The sequence below is a fragment of the Oryzias latipes genome, chromosome 23 (genome assembly GCF_053564925.1).
Source record: "Oryzias latipes strain Hd-rR chromosome 23, Olatipes_Hd-rR_3.1".
NCBI lineage: Eukaryota > Metazoa > Chordata > Actinopteri > Beloniformes > Adrianichthyidae > Oryzias > Oryzias latipes.
Window position 1 is genome coordinate 599,200 of NC_136259.1, and position 20,135 is coordinate 619,334.

At 44.5% G+C, this 20,135-nt stretch overlaps 1 protein-coding gene across 4 annotated transcripts in view; it reads right to left on the reverse strand.

Moving 5' to 3' along the window:
- LOC101157410 (kinesin-like protein KIF21A) overlaps nucleotides 1–20,135 on the reverse strand; it is a 62,769-nt gene that overhangs the window by 24,990 nt on the left and 17,644 nt on the right. For all 4 annotated transcript variants that reach the window (XM_078941877.1, XM_078941876.1, XM_078941875.1 and 1 more), the window contains exons 2-9: nucleotides 5,725–5,947; nucleotides 3,902–4,084; nucleotides 3,471–3,620; nucleotides 2,950–3,084; nucleotides 2,697–2,861; nucleotides 2,376–2,491; nucleotides 1,979–2,174; nucleotides 613–802 (exon numbers count right to left, since the gene is read on the reverse strand). In XM_078941877.1, coding sequence (XP_078798003.1) covers nucleotides 613–802; nucleotides 1,979–2,174; nucleotides 2,376–2,491; nucleotides 2,697–2,861; nucleotides 2,950–3,084; nucleotides 3,471–3,620; nucleotides 3,902–4,084; nucleotides 5,725–5,947 — 1,358 coding nt within the window. The remainder of the gene's footprint in view (nucleotides 1–612; nucleotides 803–1,978; nucleotides 2,175–2,375; nucleotides 2,492–2,696; nucleotides 2,862–2,949; nucleotides 3,085–3,470; nucleotides 3,621–3,901; nucleotides 4,085–5,724; nucleotides 5,948–20,135) is intronic.

Here is a 20,135-nt window from a genome sequence, read left to right on the forward strand (position 1 = left end):
TACCAACTGTCTCATGGACCGGACTCCAACCGTCTCATGGACCGGTACCAGCTGTCTCATGGACCGGACTCCAACCGTCTCATGGACCGGTACCAGTTGTCTTATGGACCAGTACCAACCGTCTCATGGACCGGCACCAGCTGTATCATGGACCAGTACCAACCGTCTCATGGACCGGTACCAGCTGTCTCATGGAACGGACTCCAACCGTCTCATGGACCGGTACCAGCTGTCTCATGGACTGGTACCAGTACGCGGCCTGGGGACCAATGTTACACTTTACACCTTTTTCGGTTTTTGCTGTCTTGTATTTGAGTTTTCGTCCCGTTTGGGTCGACCGTTCTTTTCTGTTCCAATGAGGAACCCCCCCCCGTCCTGGATACAGGTCCTTCACCAACACAGTGCAGCTCATAGAATCCAGGAGCAGAACACATGAGGACCAGTGGACCGGGTCAGAGAAAAGGATTTTTCAAACTGATTTTAAAGGGAGATTTGACTAAAGTGAAGGTGTGAACAGATATCTAACTGATGTAGTATTCTGGGATGGATCCTGGGCTGTTTCTGTGCATGAGATGGTTTTGTTGTGTTGTGGCGGTCGTCCGTCCCCCCCACCTGCTTTAGCCAGAGCCTGGTTGGCCTGGTCACTGAGGAGCTGCGTCAGTCTGGCCCTCTGGGCGTCGATGGTCTCCTGCATGGCCTTCACTCTCATTCTCAGGTTGTTGTTTTCCGTCTGCAGCATCGAGTTCTCGTGCACCAGGTCGTTTATTCCCTCCACGCCGTTTTCCCCCACCATCCGTTTTCCCTGACAACCAAGGGGACAAAGTCACCGTTCTGAATCTGAATCTGATGACATGATGGGAAATCAGGCCGGATCAGCAGGATGATGACTGGATGGATATGGGACGTTGTCTCCCAATCATGTCATGTAGTACTGTGACCATCTGGATACATCCTCCACTAGAGGTTTGCATGTCATGAACGGATCGGGACGTTTTACTGCCGTAAAGCGCAGCAGAGTACGGCAGCAGTTCAAGCAGGAAGCCAACTTGAAACAAAACGTATAAAAATATAAACCAAATTTCATAACTGTCACAATGTTGACCACATAGAGCACGGGGGCCAAACTCCAGGCCTGGAGGGCCGGCCTCCTGCTGGTTTTCCAGGAATCCTGCCTCATCTGGTGTTGATTACCTGGAACAGGTGTGTTTAGCCAATCAGGAGAGCATGCAGGTCACCGGCCCTCCAGGCCTGCAGTTTGGCTCCTGTGACATGGGGGAAGTGGCGTAATATTTGGGCAGACTGAGCGGGTAGCCGTTATAGATCGGATCAATAAGTATCTCTATTGTCCAAACGCAAACAACAACCTACTCATGCAGATCAGACTTCTCCCTGTAGAGACGCTGCACAGCAGCAGCTAGCTGTGCTGAGTGCTAGCTGCATGATTTAACCCCTTCAGACCCAAAGTCTACTCTGATGTGACTTTATTTCTCTGACAGAGACCCTGGTTAACTATTGTCCTAATAAAACCCAAACTGTGATGTCATTAGAGGTTAAAATAGAATCCCATCGTCTTAAATTAATAATAAATAAATGGTTCTAATGAACTCAGTCGTGAATAGTCATCATTTTCATGATACAACAGAGTTTGAAATGAAGATATGAATTAGATTTAGTTAAAAATGTTCAAGATATTGGAGCTAAAGTCAGTAATTTTCTAATGATCTCCTGTATTTACTAGATAATAGTTCATGCATGTCCTTGTTAATGGTTGATTGTTCCAGTTACTTCACAGCAGTGCTCTGCTAAAGCGTTCAATGATAAAAGACGCTTCATGTGGGACAACCTGAGTCTGTTCTGCAGTGTTTTACAAAAGTATCGGACCGGGACTCTGTATCGGCAGACACTCAAAATCAAATGACTCTGGTTCGGATCATGAACCTGATCAGGAATTCCCGTCTAGAACCAGAACCGCCCTCACCGCCTTGTACTCCATCAGCTCCATCTGCAGCCGAGCGATTTCTGTCCTCAGGACGCTGATCTGCTGGCTGGCTCTGTCCTGGTTCACCACCACCTTGTTCTTGATGTTTCGGGCCCGGTTGGCGTACTTTAGGGTGTTCAGGGTCTCCATGAAGTCCCGGTCTGACGGGCTGATGCAGGCGATCATCACTGTTTGGCTGCAGAGAAAACCCTCCATACAATTTATTGAGTTTCAAATTAAGGTATCTTCAAAAATCACTTGTGTGTTGTGTTTTCTGTAAATATTTTTATTTAAATTAGCTAGAACGGTGTTTTTGTTGTACAGAATGTACTTTTTTGCTGTTGTGTTTGGATGATGACACTTCTGCACCAAAACACTTGAACTGTGATCCACCAACCTGTTACCCCCCAGAGAGTCCTGCAGCAGCCGGGTCAGTTTGGAGTCTCGGTAAGGCACATGTGTGGAGCGCTTGCCTCTGTCGCCCAGAGCGCTGATGACGTTTCCCAGAGCAAGCTACCAAAAAAGGGGAGGAGCTAGATCACATTTTGAACTGATCTGAAATATAAAAGGTTTTTATACAAATCTGAAACTCCCTAAAGGATAAAAAAAAGACTTTTTCCAAGAGAAGTAAAACAAAAACAGGGTGAAATTCCAAATCTGGTCAACAGGGTGCGCCCTTGTTCCATAACTAATGAGAGCTACAGCTCAGACTCCTCACTAGTCCACAGTTGATGGAGATCCCCTCCTTGGCTCGGTCTCCTGTGGCTCCAGTTCTCTTCAGTCTTTCAGAGCCAGCCAGGTCCACAAAGTGGAACTTAGCTGTCAGAGTCTCAAACTCATTGATCTCTGAATTGTTAGCCAGCCGGTTATCTGTCTCGTTCTCCTGAAAAGGAAGGACAAATTCTTTCAAGTACGAGATGAGGAAGGCATTCTCTGCAGAAGAGACTTTTGTTTTGTGCCGTAGCGTTTACGTGGTTATCGGGGGAGCAGACTCGGACTTGGCACAGGTGGATGGTGAAGATGGCGTGGGAGCGCGAGCTCTGGACGTTCATCTGGGTGCTGGCAGTGGACCGGGACAGAGCGCCCAGCTTCAGACATTGCATCATCTGTGACGACAGAAGACGTGGATGAGTGGGCGTGTCCTCAAAGCAAGGGCCAATCAGGACACGGGTTCACACTGCAAGGCTTAAAACGCCAAATAGTCAGGAATGGGAATTACCATTTAGCATTTAGCATTTAGCATGGCCAACGGTTAGCTTTGAAGAAATGGGTGGTGGTCATTTCTGTCATTCAATCAAAGCATGTTTTGTTTGTTTTAAAAATGTTCCCAACTCAGACAGATGTGCCCCCCATCGGATTCTACGAAGCTGAAAGTATGAAGCCTTAAGGGGGAGGGGCACCTTTACCAAACATAACTCCTCCCACTTTATTATTATTCATGAGTTGGAACAAAGAAAAGGTTTTTCTGTGTCCCAAGGCTGTTCAAGGTGACCTCGGCGGCAGAAGTGACGGTCCGGGTGGTGACTCCCACGGTGTAGATGCCCCCGTTGGCGTCTTCATGGATTTTGATGCCGGATTTCTGCCTCCGGGCCTCCAACTCCCGAGTCGAGTCAAACAGGTCCAGAACCTCTTCGTTGTAGAGCTGGAGAGGAGATTCACTCAATGACAAACACACAAAAACCTGTTCTACACATCTGACAGGATGTTTGCTCCACGTGGCGGCGTCTCCGCTGCTGCCTCACCGGCTGTTAGCAGGCGGGTCAAACTAGCGCCAGGAGCTGAGCTCACATAGACTAATGACGGTTTAACGGCCTCGTGCTGTCTGCATGCTTTTCACTAACGGGCTTAAAGCTCCTTCACCTCACTTCCATTTGCTTTACATCCTGCTAGCTTGCACTGCTATGTCTGCTGGTGTTTCTGCACCTCTAGGAACTGTGCGTTGATCTTGAACTCGGGGACGGGTGTGCCTTGCTCGGCGGCAGCCTGCCGGCGCTCCTCGATGCCTCTGAACAGGTGGTTGATGGCTCGGGGGATGATGCCCAGCTCCTCCTCTCCGATGTTGATGTCGAAGCCCGTTCCCATGGTGAAGGTCTTTCCAGAACCTGTCTGGATGTGAGGCACAGCTTCATTTTAGAAATGGGGCAGGGGGGAAATGCTTTGGGGGGTTTGGAGTCGGTCGTTGCCATGGTGACATAAAGACGTTAACATTCAGTTTATAACCTAAAAAACCTAAAAAAAATGTAAACAACAACAAAAGATAGTCTCTCCAGTTGTTTAAGTCAGAGATGCAAAGACTTGTGCATTATTATAAGGAAGCTGTGATTATTTTAGTTAGATGTCTAAACGGCTTATGTGGCACAAGTTCATCTGTTTCCCTTTCAAAGTAAAAGCATGCAGAATTTGAATGTGTAGGTCAGGTTACCTGTGTTTCTGTCTGAGCTCAGATAAGAACGTGTGCATTTGCATCATAGCCCTGCTGAAAGCATTGATCCTCACAGCTTAGCTTAGCATCAGCTGGATGTCTCTGTCAGCCTGCAGCTTACTTCTCTGTTCTGGTATGAGGTGAGGCCACTTCCTTCTTCCTGGATTTGGACAGGATAAGAAACTCCCTTTTCTAATTCTCCTACTACTATGCTAGACCTGAGCGCTGCTTTTGATACTGTTAATCATAGGATCCTTTTACACAGACTCCAAGAGTGGGATGGCATTTCTGGATCTGGCCTTAGTTGGTTCAGGTCCTATCTAGAAACAGGAAATATTTTGTTGAAATTGGGAGTTGTGTCTCAGACTACATGGGCTTGAATTGTGGTGTGGTCATCGTCTTTGGTCCACAGAAACAGAGAGAAAGTGTCAGCAGTTCCCTTCACTCTCTGTCTCTAAAAACTTCAAATCAAGTCAGAAACCTAGGGGTCATCATGGACTCTGACCTGAACTTTAACAGTAACATAAAAGCAGCATTTTACCATCTAAAAAACAAAATCAAAACCATAGAGTCAAAGTCAGACCTGGAGCTACTTATTCCTGCATACCTGACCAGAACCAGGAAGTACCGTCACATCAGGTCTCGGCTCTGGCTTCCTGCAGCTCAAAGAAATGACTTTTAAGCAGCTCTGCTTGTTTCCAAGTCTCTCCATGGCCTTAAAGTACATCTCTGACATGTTAGCGTCACATGAACCATCTGGGACTCTGAGGACCTCAGGGACCGGCCTCCTGCGGGGGCCCAGAGTCAGGACTAAACAGCGTTTCAGTCTTATGCAGCTAAAAGCTGGAACAGTCTCTCTGAGGCTGTGCGACAGACCTCTACTGTGTTAAGGTTCAAATCCAGACTCAGAACCTTCCTGATTAGCCGTCTGTATCCCTGAAGGGTCCTCATCCTCACCTCTGTTCATGTTCTTTTCTCTGTACTGTCTTTTAAAGTCAGTTTTATAATGATTATGTATGTTTTGAATCTCTGTTATGTTTTGTGATTGTAATGCATTTTCCTGTTTTGTGTAGGAATTGTGCTACACAAATAGACTTGCCTTGCCTAATAAATCAGACTGATGGGAAAATAAGCTGTGGTGTTGAGAGCAGGTAGGAACCTGTCAGGAGAGGTGGTCTAGACAAGCCTAATGAAATGAAATGAAATCCTTTTTCATATCAAATGCTGCCAGAATCTGCAGATTCCTGAAGGCAGCTTTGTGCCCTTGAGCAACGCATGCCTGAGATGTTGCTGAATCAGGGGGGGGGGTGTTAGGAGGACCAACCTGTCCATAGGCGAAGATGGTGGCGTTGTAGCCCTCGAAGCAGCCCTCGATGAGCTTCTCCGTGCAGTGGGTGTAGATGGTTTCCTGCTGAGACTCCATGTCGAAGACGTAGTCGAAGGTGAAGGCCTTGTCCTTTCCCAGAACCACTTGTGGCTCTCCAGGCATTACATATGTACAGATGTGACAGCTCTCGATCTTCTCTTTGGCCAACTGAGGACGGATCCTGGAAGAGGCAACATCATTATATTAATCAGAGTTTTAGTTTAGAATGTTAGAATGTGGTAAAGGTCACAACTGAGCATCGTCACGCTTTCACCGACCATGTACTGTGGGACAAACGTTGCTTTCACGATGCTCCAGCTGGGGGGAAACACGTTTGATTCTTTTACTTTCAGATGCAAACAGGCACGGAGATGGACGAAAGTGCCAGTAACAATAATGCAGTTCCAAAAGCTGCTCACTCGGGGGCAGTATTGACTAAAACAAGATCTCATCATGTTGAAAAATTGGCGTGGAAACCAAGTAGTCATGCTAGTTCCATGATTCCTGTTCAGGAATAAGCACTCTAAAGTACTACTCCACATTTACTGAGCCTTAACACAGAGCTTAGCTCTACTGTTAGCGTTCTGTCGAGCATGTAGCTCTAAGCATTTATTCAATTAACGTCAACAGAGTCTGAAACAGACAATAGTAGCCTTGTGCTGACATGCTACACTGTACAGTAGTGACGTAATGATTCAACCAGAATAAATCAGCTGATTCATGTTGATCACACAAACGGTATGTCAAAGAGAGCATGTTATCTGATGACATCTTTAGTGTTAAAGGGTTCACACTTTTTAGAGGTCTCACATCATTCACTCCCTTTAGCCTGGGTCCAATGTTCAGTTATCTAAATAGCCTGCAGAGGAAACACTGAGTTCCTCTGCAAATTCAAATCCACAGATACATTAATTGAAGATGAAGCCTATAGTGGGAGTGGGAGTGTGTCTGGTTGTTTTTCTCTGTGTGGCCCTCTGAAGGACCGGGAAACCGTCCAGGTGTGTCCCGCCACCGCCCATCAGTAACTGGGATGGGGTCCAGTAACCCCACATGGGAACAAGCAGGTATATAACACGAGTGGATAGATAGCTCAGGCTTTCAGGGAACATTGCCACAGTAAAAACCTGCAATCGGATTCTGCTGTGCTGCCCTGATCAATAAGCACCACCTCTTAGTGACATCTGCCCTTATGGCTAGTTAGTTTAGAGTGAAAATGTTTATACGTCGTGCTGCGGCTCGCAGATCGTAGTGGACACTTCTTCAGCACATCAGGGTAAAGTCGACAGGTGACAGAAATTAGACAATCAGAGCTTAGTTTGTGTGGGGTATCCTACGGGAACTTACCCATCACGTACACACCCCATGTGACTCGAGTGTGGGGTAAGGGCCCTGACCCTCTACAACAGCATCACCCCATATCGTATGTTTGTATGTTTAAGTGCAGCCTACGTTAGAAATACTTCACAATACACTTTCCAAACGCACCACAATGGCACATTCCACTTCCAGCAACAACCCTTCAGGTGGAGAGACACCTGCACTGCCTGGAAGACGACCCCAGACAACTAAAAACTCCAAGCACCTGTCTAGGTCTATCCCCATCAAGGGGCCTAGGCCTTAAACAAAGTAGATGACCTTTGCACGGGATGCAGAAAACAAATAAAGGTCAGTCTACGGTCATCCAATGCATACATTAACATGCTACAACATCAAATGTACAAAGGTCCAATTTCCCTCTATTCTAGTAACTGTGAACATGAATGTTTGACATTAGAAGGCACTATGGCACATACTTGGAAGCCAAAACTACCAAAATCAAAGGATGAGTGCTGCTACAGAGCAGCTGACGCGTGTTTGTGTCTAAAAAGCATATTTCCATCGGCAGCACAGAGCGCTCACTGTTCTGGGCAAAACATGAGCTCTGAGCAAACGGTCCCACCCCGGCAAGCAAACGGTCATCAAGCATTGCTCTGTTTGCTTGAACTCAGATAAACACTTTCTACTTTTATAATGACCTACTCCAGAATTTGTCTCTATGGTTTATGCTTTAGATGAGGAGGAAATGTTTGGAGAAACGGTGGAGAGAAGACAAGCCTCTGGCTGACGGTGTGGAGTGGAGTCTGCTCTGCTTTGTACACATTTTCAAAAGACGCCTAGTTGTGGCAGAAAGAGGTTACAGAAGACATGAACTGGCAGAAAGGAGCCTTCATGAATGTCCAAACAGAAGAGAAAGCCAATAGAGAAGGACAGTGGAAGCTGCTGCAGGCCCACAGAGGCATCACTGTGTGAGTGACAGCAGATGAAAGTGCTTCCAGCACTGACGATGAGGAGCCCACCACCAGCTGCCTGCTGCACATCTCTGCCAGCAAAGCATCACAGCTGCCATGACCGCATGTTTTCCCAGTACGGCTTCCAAAACTCAAGGTAAAAATATAAAAACATGTAAAACTTGTTTCTGTGCTTTTTCAAGAATGTCTGAGTCAATCTTTTTGATAACTTAAAGGCCAACACACCCTTTATTTTTCAACATAATTCACAACTAAGGTCACAATGTTTTAAATAAAAAAACAAAACTCTTTAATACTTCATTTATGCTTTTTTGGTTTTTCTTTCATTTTGGACACTTTTTTTTGTATAATAGAAAAATAGCGCTACCCGCCCTCGCCGCCCGCTGCCATTGTGGCCTGGGTCTAGGCACCATCGCCACTCTCACCGTTGACCCGACCCCACGTGCTGAGCAGCCAGTACACACATCTAACTTCCCCTTCTCTTTCTGTAATCCTCACTGAGCTGCATGTGGCTAGAATCGCTAGCATTGCCATCAGCATCAAAAAGAAGAAGAAGAAGAAGAAGCATCAATCAGAATAAGACATTGCTTAAGATTATCATACTGGTAACATTGGATGGATGGATGGATAGATAGATAGATTCTGGAGCGATTCTGGAGCATAATTAAAAATAAAAAGTCAAAACCAGAAATGCTTTTTCATTTTCTAAATGAAGCTGCATCAAATCACTCAAAATTAAAATGAAAAATCAATACTTCAAAATGCTTTTTCCTTTAAATTTAAAAACAGCTTATTCTGTGTCATAATTAAAATGAAAATGCAAAGAGGGGATTGCATTTGCATTTTAACATCCACCCAGCGAACATTGTCGCATTATTCAAGTCGAATGAGCATTTCCAGAGGAGAGGGGGGGCGATGACGTCACTGCTTTCTCCGTGTGTCCGGCTGCTAACAGACACATGCTAGGAGCAGTGGAGCTTTGTGATGGCGGCAGAGGAGGAGGCTTTGTGATGGTTGTGAACTTCTGATGATTTTACACAGCTTCTCAGGACTACGGAGCAGCATTTACGCCTTCTGCGGACGCACCGCTGTTCGTCGAAGCCCCTGGACAACTTCTTTTTCTTCGGACCGGCAGCCTTTTCCGCTTGTTTTTGTCCAGACGATGGAGTTAAAGGTTGTTTTAAAGAAGCCGGCGCAGTGATACAGAACATTTAAGCTATGTGACCGGAACTTCTTTTTTTCACCGTGCGGTTATCCTGTGGTTTATCACTTTTTAATGTACACCCAGCAGCCAATCAGAATCGAGTATTCACCCGGACCGTGGTATAAAACATAATAATGTCTTATCTAAAGTCCATAAATGTTTTTTTTAAACAATTTTCTTTACTGGGTCTTGTGTGTTTCAAAGGGGGGGCATGTTCCAGACGTGTCTTAGTGTGCTAGTTATCATGAACGTCGTGTCCTCCAGCCTAAAGAGTGGGGAGACCTTCAAGTGTGTTTTCAGAGTACAGGAAAAAAGCCCGCCTCCAAAATGGTAAGGGGGTACATATGTGTACGCATTATGAGCTTAGATGTTCAGGAAGGAACTGTGAGTACTGACTGGTACACAAGTGTTTTAGAGCTGCATCTCCCCTCCAGGCGATGTCTTTTTCAGGGAAGGCTTTGTTCAACAGGACAGAAAAAACCAGACTGGCTCCTGAAGTGGCTTAGAGCTTTCACCACATAATCTGGTTCATATGGAACAAAAACATGTTTCAAACACAAATTCTTCAGCAGAATACGGCCACTATTCAAAACAAAATATCCAGAAACTTCAACCCGCTTTAAACTATTATTCTAATTTTGCATTGTGTAGACAGAACGCAACAATGAGTCATTTCTTGTAATATAATCTCAGTCCTAAATCAATCTGGAAATGTGAGAAAAAACATGGTTTTTGGAGAGACGGTCATATTGTGTATTAAATATTTAATTGTGACATGAACATGTAATCATCATACACTGAATACTCGATTCTGATTGGCTGCTGGGTGTGAATTGAAAAGTGGTAATCTACGGTGATATCCACACGCCTAAAGAAGTAGTTCCGGTCACATAGTTGATATGTTCTGTCTCACTGCGCTGGCTTATTTAAAAAAAGGTTATCTTCATCATCTGGACTAAGAACTAAGAGGTAAACTTTCTCTCTGAACTGATGCTTTTTAACACATCGTGATCATCAGCATAGATATCGCTTTCTGTTGCCGCTACAGTCCAGGTTGGCTCAGCCGGCCACGTAAAACAAAGTCAGTTTTTTGTGAAAACACGATCTAAACCGCAAAAATAACAAGAATAAAGTCCTAAAACTGGTTAAATATTTATTTTTTTGTAAGTGACCATGGAATAAGTGGGTTATTGACCCGCAACCATCCAACCATCCTCTACTTCGTTCAGGCTTCCACGGCGACCTCGTCGGCCATTATCCCTTACATAAATCATAGTTTAAAACACTTAAGCACAAGATGGCTGTGTTTACATTACATATGGAAGACAAGACAAAGTGCAAGAGCTAGTTAAAATTTAGCATATTGTCCATTTACGCTAGGTGACTCATGCTAGCCTGCTAACACTAGTAGATTGTAAATGTTCTCTAAAAGTTGAGAAAATGAATCGAGCCATGGCTCTCATTCATTTGTCTTAGTGTTTAGGAATATAGGGATGATAAACGGAAGATGTTTAATCACCTGTTTCATAACATTTTAAATGAAATGTAAACTAATCTATGCGAAGGAATGTAAACATACACAAAATAATGTCCGATGGCAAAATGACAAGCAGTACTACTGTCCAGATTTACACAAGTAAAGTTTCAAAGCTCATTAAAGTAATATGGCTATGCAGCTTTCACCAAAAACCCTGCAGAGGGGCAGGATCTCGATAGAAATTTGTCTCCGAGTTGTGGGCGGGACCATTGGCACGGGGCAACTCTGCACCCACTTCCCCTTACAGCCCCTCACACCCCCAACTTATCATTAGCACTGTAGCAAAAATGGTGAGCAGTATTGGAGCATCCAGCTGTAGAGTTTAAAGAGGATCCGTTTGTCTGCAAGCGTTTTGATCAGAATGGAGCAGATCCTGGCCTGACCAGCAGACTTTCTACTTAATAGGATCTTTTTCAAACTGCATTTGTTGCTCTGCTGCTCATTCCCAACAATTTGAATAAAGAAATACTAGAAGTCCAGGGGCCTCATTTCTAAAACTTTGCGTAGGATTTGCGTCAGAAGTGGCATACGGATGAAAACTAGGACGTGCGTACGCAAAGAAATATTCGGACTTATAAAACCGTGCGCACGGACATCCTACGCATCTTTCCCTTAATAAATTACAACCAATTCTAAATGCAGCGCAGCTTTTGTGGCTTCATGACACGCCCATAGTTGCCCATAAATAGTCCGTGAAACGCCCACAAATGAATATTCATTGATTGCGAAACCATGGCAAACACGGAGAGGAAATGAAAAAAACGTAACTTCACTCAATGTGAAGTAGAATTTATCGTTGGCGAGGTGGAAAAGAGGAGAAAAGTGCTGTTTGGAGGGCACAGTGTGGGCATTACTAATGCCAAAAAGGCACGTGAGCGGCAAACGGTGGCAGACGCCGTAAATGCTGCAGCCTCACAACCTCGGACTGTGGTTAAATAAAAAAGAAAAGGTCGGACATCAAAGTCGAGGCAAAAAAACGTCTAGCGCTGCATCGCCAGAGTGTGTCTGCCACCGGGGGGGGGGACGCCGGGTCCAAAAGCCCGCAGAGGTCCAACAGGACGGCTGGAGGAAGTCGGAACCGGCTCATTAGCCACTCGTCCTCGTTTGCCAGCAAGTCTTCTTGCTGTCTAAAGATGCGTTCACTCCCAATTCTTCCATTTGCCACATCTTCTAAGATCAGCCATTGTGCGTCATTACGCATTGTGATGGGGCATTTTATTTCCCTCCATTTAATTACATCTGACAAGCTACAGATGTCGGTAATAATCCACGTGGAAATGGGAAATTGATCAGCGCAAATGTAATTTCTTGTTGCTTTCTGAATGGTTGAGACATACGCCATACATTGTTTTATCAAAAATAAAACAAACTAAAGGCATATGCATGAATACCATAATTCTGTAGCTCATGAAGAAATGTTTTACTATGAAAACAACTTTCCCCAGTGGACAATTAATACATCTGTCCGTCCGCCCGCACCTATATCTGCTGCGCCAGACGGACACATTGAGGAGGATATCAGTTTTGTACATTATTTCGTTCTGTTAACTAAATTATTTATGAGGATGAATTGCACAACATGCCAATATTGCAGAACATATTTCACTTTTCTTTTTGCAAATAAGTGTTCATTTGAATTTCTGTTGTAATTTTCGTTTGATTTTTTTATTTGTTTCACTGCTGATCGATCAAACGGGTGTTTGTGTAGCTGTTAATTGTGAGACTTGCTTTGTGAAGTCTTCATGTAATTTCTGAGAGGCAGTATTGTCATTTTCACTTTCACGTGTTTCTTCCATCTGCCGACGGTGTCGCCATTTCTCATTTCACCCGTTTTTGTGCGTACGCCTGGGTCAGAGCGTGAAGGACCGCACATTTTCCCGTCAGGTTTGCTTTTTATAAATCTCAACTATTGCGTAGAGAGTGGCGTACGCCTTCTTTTGTGCGTACGCAACCTTTAGAAATGAGGCCCCTGGTCTTTAGACAAATGCCACAAGAACATGGTCAAAACACCAACAACTTTAATGTCATTAGAGCCGCTCTTTAAAGTCAAGGAAGAAAAGACGAGGAAAATACATTTAAGACAATTGAACACTTTTCTATACATAGTAAAACCTATTTAGAACAGTTTAAAGATGTACTTCTTTTAGAATCTACTGAAACAGAAAAGCGATAAGAAAAGTGCTGAGCTTTTTTCACTGGTGTGTCATTTGTGCCACCGACCAATTTGAGCAATTATCATCATCATTTAGAGGGCTTGGCCCTGTGGCTCAGTGGGAAACAAGCTCTTTTCTTTAGCCACTCAGCAGCGGCTTCAGCATCAGTCCAGCCTCTGAAATGACGCCTAGCCGCTACGCTTCAGCGGTTTTTACTCCACTGTCTGCCTCACACAGACACTCAGCTTTGGTTTGTTTTCATTTCACACACAGTTTTTGCAGAGAAATACACAAGTCACACGAGAAGTCCCCCCCAAAAAAAGTGTAATATAAAATACCTAAAATAGTGAAAATGTGACCCCTTAGAGCAGGGGTGGGCAATTCCAGGCCTCGAGGGCCGGTGTGTCTCCATGATTTCCAGATAGTCTTGCCCCACTCATGGCTGATTACCTGGTTCAGGTGTGTCCAGCCAATCAGAACATGCCAGAGCAGGGTATGCTGGAAAACATGCAGGAATGCGGCCCTCAGTGCCCACCTCTGCCTTAGAGCATCACATGACCTGCAATACGTAGACTTGTTACTATGCAACAATGGTGTCACACTGCTGATTTAAAGAGTTATCTAGAAAAAGTGACAGAAATATGGTGGTTAAGCACAGAAATAGTTGACATAGATCAAAAATGTGAGCAACGTTTTTGAAGTTTCAATGAGGGGCAAAGTGACTGATCTAAATTTGAGCAGTCAATCATAAAATCAAAGGGGCAGTGTACACGCTAGATTGTATACACACACATGCACACACACATTAAACTACACACAGAGAGGCTGTGTGGCTTTTCTGCAACTCCTGCTTTCAACCTCATCAGTGCAATTTCAGTGACAGCCTGTGGGGCAGAAGACTCCCCCCATGTGGACCCAACAAAAACCCGGTGAAGGAAACCCAAACAGTCACTGTCTCTATCATAAAGGTACAGTTAGCTTAAAACAGCAGGGCAGTAAAAACTCATCAAACTGAAATTATTCAAGAGCTTCATCAATACAATAGGGTTCTAGGTGGACGACCATTAGACTGTTGAGTGTTTTTAGGGACCCCTTAAAGTGGTGGTCCCCCAACCTCTTTAGGTTCACAGATCGGTTTAGTGTTAGGACAGTAATTTCACGCACTGGTCTGTTAGTAGCATCCAATTCTTATAGCTTCTGGTTTCCTTTAACTGTTGTAAATAAAAGTGAATCTTTAGTCTCTAAAATATCTGAAGGGGGCTGTAACTTTCTTTGTACACTAGTTTTCATGTAGGACCAATTCAAATGTGACGTGGATTTTCCCTTAACTTTACCCTTAACATTCAAAGAAGAAGTTAAAAAATGCCCGTGGCCCAGAGGTTGAGACTACTGCTGTAAGTAAGTGACTATGTGGGCACACGAAACGTGGAAGCTATGATTTGTCTTTGCTTTCATAGGCCTAGCTAAGATGTTTATGTAGTAATGCAATGCCTGCTAAAGCTAAATAACACACGCTCCATGACATACCCTAAGTCTTAAACAATTGACCCAATCAAGGTCAATGGGTTGATTCTTGTATCAACCCATCAAACATGGTAAATGTTAAAGGGCCTATTCCAAGGATCTCAAGCTGGCGTCCCCCAAGACCGTATTTGGTAGCCCCCCACCTTCATATGAAAGTTTAACGTTAATGCGGCTCGGCCCGTCCGATATTAAAAGACCTACTGATTTTCTTCTGACTGTTTTCAGAAACACTTAATTTTTTGAATGTATATTGTTCTTAATAGATTGGGTGTTATGGTGCCTCTGGTGGTCTCTCCTCCCCCTCCACTCTGCTCCCCTATTTGAACCAGCTGTGACCACTCACCTCATCAACCACCAGACTTGCATAAGGAGATCCAGTTTCAGCATTCATTGCCAGTTCGTTGCCCCTGATGGTGCTTAGTATGCTTTGTTCATGTGTTTTTGCTCCTCGCTAACTTTGTTTTTCGCCTCGCCTACAGGACTTCAAATAAGGAGTGTTCACCTGAGTCACACACCTCCAAGAGCAGCATTAACCTCACTGAAAATCCTGGGAACTCTAAGCCACGCCACGACCTCCAGCCACGCCACGACCTCCAGCCACGCCAACAACAAAACTCAAATACTTACCATCTTACTCACATGTGTTTTCCTTCCGGGTTCCAGCGCCTGGGTCTGTCTCGCCTAGCTAGTCATGACATTGGGAAGCTCATGTTTCCAGTCACATTCAGTAATTGGCGGTTTTCAGGTAAATGTTACTTTTGATTAGGATACATGTTGTTCCTAGTAGATCCCTGGCATGGGGGAGTTATGGTTCACAGTAATGTCCAAAATTCAATAAACGTTCTGAATGCTTACAGATCTATTTATAAGAAAGTTTTAAAGGGATTCTTGTTCTCATGAGATCCTTTGCTTTATGTTAAAAAGGTCAGGTACAATGTGATTGTCCAGTAAAGGAATTTATTTCTAATACAGACAGGGAAATAAAATCTAAACTTTGTGTTACTGTAGACACTAAAGTATCCGTATCAGTAAATATCGCCCATCAGCCACAGTTGTAAAGGAAAATCGGTTATTATCATTAGTCTGAATGGCCCTTTTATATCATTGAGAGCAGAGATGACGAACTGACCAATCACGGTGGGGTATATGGCTCTTGGGGGCGTGGCACTAACCAGGCTGTAGAGCAGGAAACCTGACAGCCTCCGTTTAACATGGGAGCAGCTGGAGGTTAGGAAGCGTTCTTATTGTGGCATTCTCTCACCTAGATCTGATCTGATTCAGACTGCAGACCACATTAATGAGGTCCTTCCTTTATTTTGACCTCAGGTTTGTGTAACGCTTGCTCTGATCCCAAATCCCCGTTCTTTTACCAACCACAGTTTGAATTCAGCTGCCTTCATTAGACCCGGCATTTGGCAGCCGGCCATCACAGACAGATTTCAGGATTTATTGAAATGCTGACAACTAGGGCTGCACGATATGAGGAAAACTTGCGATATGCGATATTAGTGATCAATATTGCGATAACGATAAATTTGCGGTAAATAAACAAATAGAAAAATAAACAAAAACATCATTCCCATTTCATTGCAACAGTTTAAAAATTATACTCCAAATGACCCTCATCGACATGGGGGACAAACGTCAGGGTGGCTAACCCTGGTCCTCAAGAGCCTCAACCCTGTCTGTTTTCCAATTCTCCCTAGACTGCTCGATAATGATAACCAAAATCAGGTGTGTTCAGTCAATCAGGATGTGAAATCACTTGAGTCAGCCAATCAACAGCAAGCTGGTTAAGGAGAGCTGGAAAACAGGCAGGGTTGAGGCTCTTCAGGACCAGGGTTAACATAATAGGCCTCCATCTGATTGGTCAACAATGGGAAGGCGTCCATCTGATTGGTCAAAGCATAAAGGGATTTATTTGATGTGTTAAATGCTTCAAGCTGCTAGAAGATTGTTTTAACACATTTTGGGTTTGCGATTTATTGCGATATTCGCCGTCTTTTGCGATATGCATATTGCAGAGCTGGATATTGCGATAACGATAAATTTGCGGTATATTGTGCAGGCCTACTGACAACGTTGTAGTATGTTCTCTTTGAAGTATCGTTCATCTCAAAACTCCTCTTTGCTTTCATGTGAATCATCAGTCAGTCTCTGAAAAACTAGACGCCGGAGCTACTAAAGGCAACAAACATCCATCTTTGTAAAAGTTCAGATGTTGTTGGAGAAACGCAAAAAACCTGCCGACACCGGAGCCTCAAAGATCGAGTCGTCTTACTTCAGAGTAGGAAAAGAGTTAAACACGAAAATAACTCCTACTTCATAACTAACTAGTCCTTTAGATACGAACATGCATATGGATGTAGTCTAGTCTGACAGGCCTAAGAAAAGCAGCATAAATGCCTCAGAAATGTCCTTAAAAACATCTTTCAAAGGATTTTCCGCTCAAACTCTTGAACTAATTGAACAAACTCAACAAACCAAAACTGTGCCGCCCCTTTGCCACAGTGTCCTCCCCCTGCTAAGATTAAGTTCATCAACTTAAAGGCTGTGAAATGACAAAGCTGGCTCTCAGAACATCCCATGAATAGAAAGCCGAGGCCCAGAGGAACCTGCTGCTGTCGTCCTCACCTGACGCATCCATTTCTTTAGGGCAGTGCACACGCATGCCATGACCACAAGGCGTCTACATTATTGTGTTTGTGAGCGGGGGGGGCTGTGCTGGATTTTCAGGTGTTGCCTGGTCTCAACACGACTAAAGACGGTGGTTTACGTGAAGCTTGCTGCTGCAGAACGTCCCTGAATGCAGCATGTTGTGTTTCCAAACCCCTGACCAAATGATTTAACACTGGAACTTAGAGTTAAAGGAAATCCTTTTGGTGTGCAGATAGAAAAGTGGTTCACTAACTGGAGCAGCTTGGGGTTTAGATTTAATAGGCGGGGGGGAAAACCCTTTGACTTCCGGATTGCTGCTCACTGGAAGACATTTAGCTGAGGCAGGGGATGTCTATGTAACACGCCGGCATTCATGTTGGTCGCGTGAACCGTTCAGACGGACCAATCACATGGTCCACAGGACCGGAACCCACTATAAACAGGCTGGCCCGGTTTCCACGGAAACACGTGTGTGGGGGGGCAGAGCCACAAGCCCAGGTAAACGTGCGTCATTCAAGTTACTTTTTGCTCTTGATTATGTCTTTGAGTTGTAGATGCATCATTTCTGTAGATTTGGTTCAACCGTGTTTTGCTTAGAACTGATGCAACCAGGAACTAGCTAGCAACACCAGCAGGCTAGCATGAGTGTAGAATGAAGCTGTTTTTTTTGATTGATCGACGTGCACAGCTGTTGTTATGAGAATATCTATGATGCTTATCGTGATGCAGGCCAGGTATCCAGAAATGACCACATGACGACGGCGAGCTACGGAGCCACAACCAAGGAAGTCTGCAGCAACTCTTTGAACAACCTGGAGACCAGGCTGCACATCACCTACGGCCCTGAAGTCTGAACACTCACCTGAACTCTCCAAACTGACTGAGCCTCTTTGTGCCAATAATGAATCCTGTTCTCACTGTTTCCCCTCATATCATATCAAACACTTTTGTGTTTGAGGTTACCGCTCTCGGCTCCAGCAGAAAAACCTCTGACTGAATTCTTCATAATCCAATACATTTTTCTACAAATTTCTCCTGCAAACTAAACTTTAGTGCCCCAAAGTGCTACATCTCCCAATAACCACTAGGGGATCCACACACAGGTGAGTCTGTTCTCGTTCACTGGAGAAAAGAATCGTTCCAACAATTATTTAAATCCAGGACATAAATACCCTGACAGTGTGGTCTGGTCATGACTGTGAAATTGTCAGTTGTACCTCATCTTTTTGGGACGAGCTTCAGCTAACAATAGATGAGGATGAAGCAGGAGGTGATGCCCCCTACTGGGGTCACCGTGACCCCGGTGTGCCCCGCCTCTGCCTTCAAGTGGCTGGATAGACTACAGCATCCCCGTGTCCCCAGATGGGAATAAAGCTGGTTTAGAACATGAATGGGTTATAATTTACCCACAATACCACTTTGAAGTATATTCTACAAAGAGACAAAGGTTTTCCAAACTAACCAGCTTTCTAGTAAGAGAATGAAACTGCTGACGCAGACACAGCTGCTGCTTCATTCAGGACATTTCTGTGAATTCTGGATCTACTCTGTTCTAATCACTAAACCTGTTAAAAATGTTTACATTTCAGCTCTGTGGCGTTTTAAACACCTACTCCAGCTTTATTTTGCTCTATAGTCAAAGCGTCCCTGGTGGTCTATTAATTATGACGTTTTCGGCCAAAATCTAAAAACTTGCTGTTTTTTTGGACATAGTTTCTGCAGAGCAACAGGAGTTCATTGGAAGTTCCTCTCTGAGTTGTGGGACTGTTGGCATGAAGTAACCCCACGCTGACCTCCCACGTATCTTTGTTTACACGCCCTCCTGCTAGCTTACAGCCCGTCACCCCCCCCCCCCCCCCCCCCCTAACAATGGAGGGGAAACATAAACGGTGATCGTATCGCAGCCGTCCGGTTCTGATCCAGATTCCAGCTCAACCAGGAAAACAAAGACGGATCCGGTTGATTGCATCAGAAGGGGGCGGAGCTTGGAGTCACAAATTGGAGCTTTTTTAAACGGCACGTTTTTATTTGCTCTAATTTGAATTAAAAATATTCAGAAACGCAGTCTTGTTAAAGTAAAATATGTCCAACACAAGAGGCCCTTAGCTCTCATCTGTCTGCCCAGCTGTTGGACAGGACAAGTACAAAAATAAAAATAAAAAAAATAAATAAAAGAAACACAGTTTTAATCCTAAATTATTTTACATCCGTCGTCAATCAGGAGAAAATTCTACAAGAACGTAAAAAACAGCAAAAGCCGGGTTTTCCTTGGAGTGGCTCTTTAAACACACAAACCTTTCCATCTCATCCATCCTTATTGTGGAATTGTCTTCCAAATAAAGAACTTTCTGTTTTACTTGGTAAGTTCATCATTTTCAAGTCTTGATGCCGGTATTGACAGAAGTTAAAAAGGAAAACGACCACTAAAACCGCTGCAATGCAGCCGAGCGGATGGACGCTCCGAACCGCTGAGCGTCAGTGAGGACATTTGGTCTGGAGGCCGGTGACTCACTGAATTCAGTCTGAGCTCAGTCAGGTTTAGTTCTGTTGCTGCACGTTCCTTCACTTCCTGCTTCAGAGCTTTTTCAGGCATTTCAACTCAAACGCTTCCGTCTACAGAACGTAAAGAATGCTTTTACTGAAAAGTCCATGTATTAAAACTAAGCAGCAGTGCTGAGCAAACATTCACAACAGAAAATGCTGGTGAGTGACGCTGAAGACGGCCAGCCGCTGCAGCCGCAGGATCTCCATCCAAAATGCAGCAGGAGGTTCAGGAGCAGAAACACAACAACAGGTGTGGATGCAGAGAAAACACTCAACCCTTCATGAATGTTCAGACACAACAAAGCTTATCAAAGCCACTATTGTTCAGCAGCTCGTCTCTGCAACAAGAGCCCATTCACAGGGTCTCTTTCCCTGAAACAAGTCCCTACAGCGAGACTCAGAACTGGGCCTCACCTGTGCAGGAGAGGCAAAGACGGGAACGAATGGAAGAGGAAGAAGAA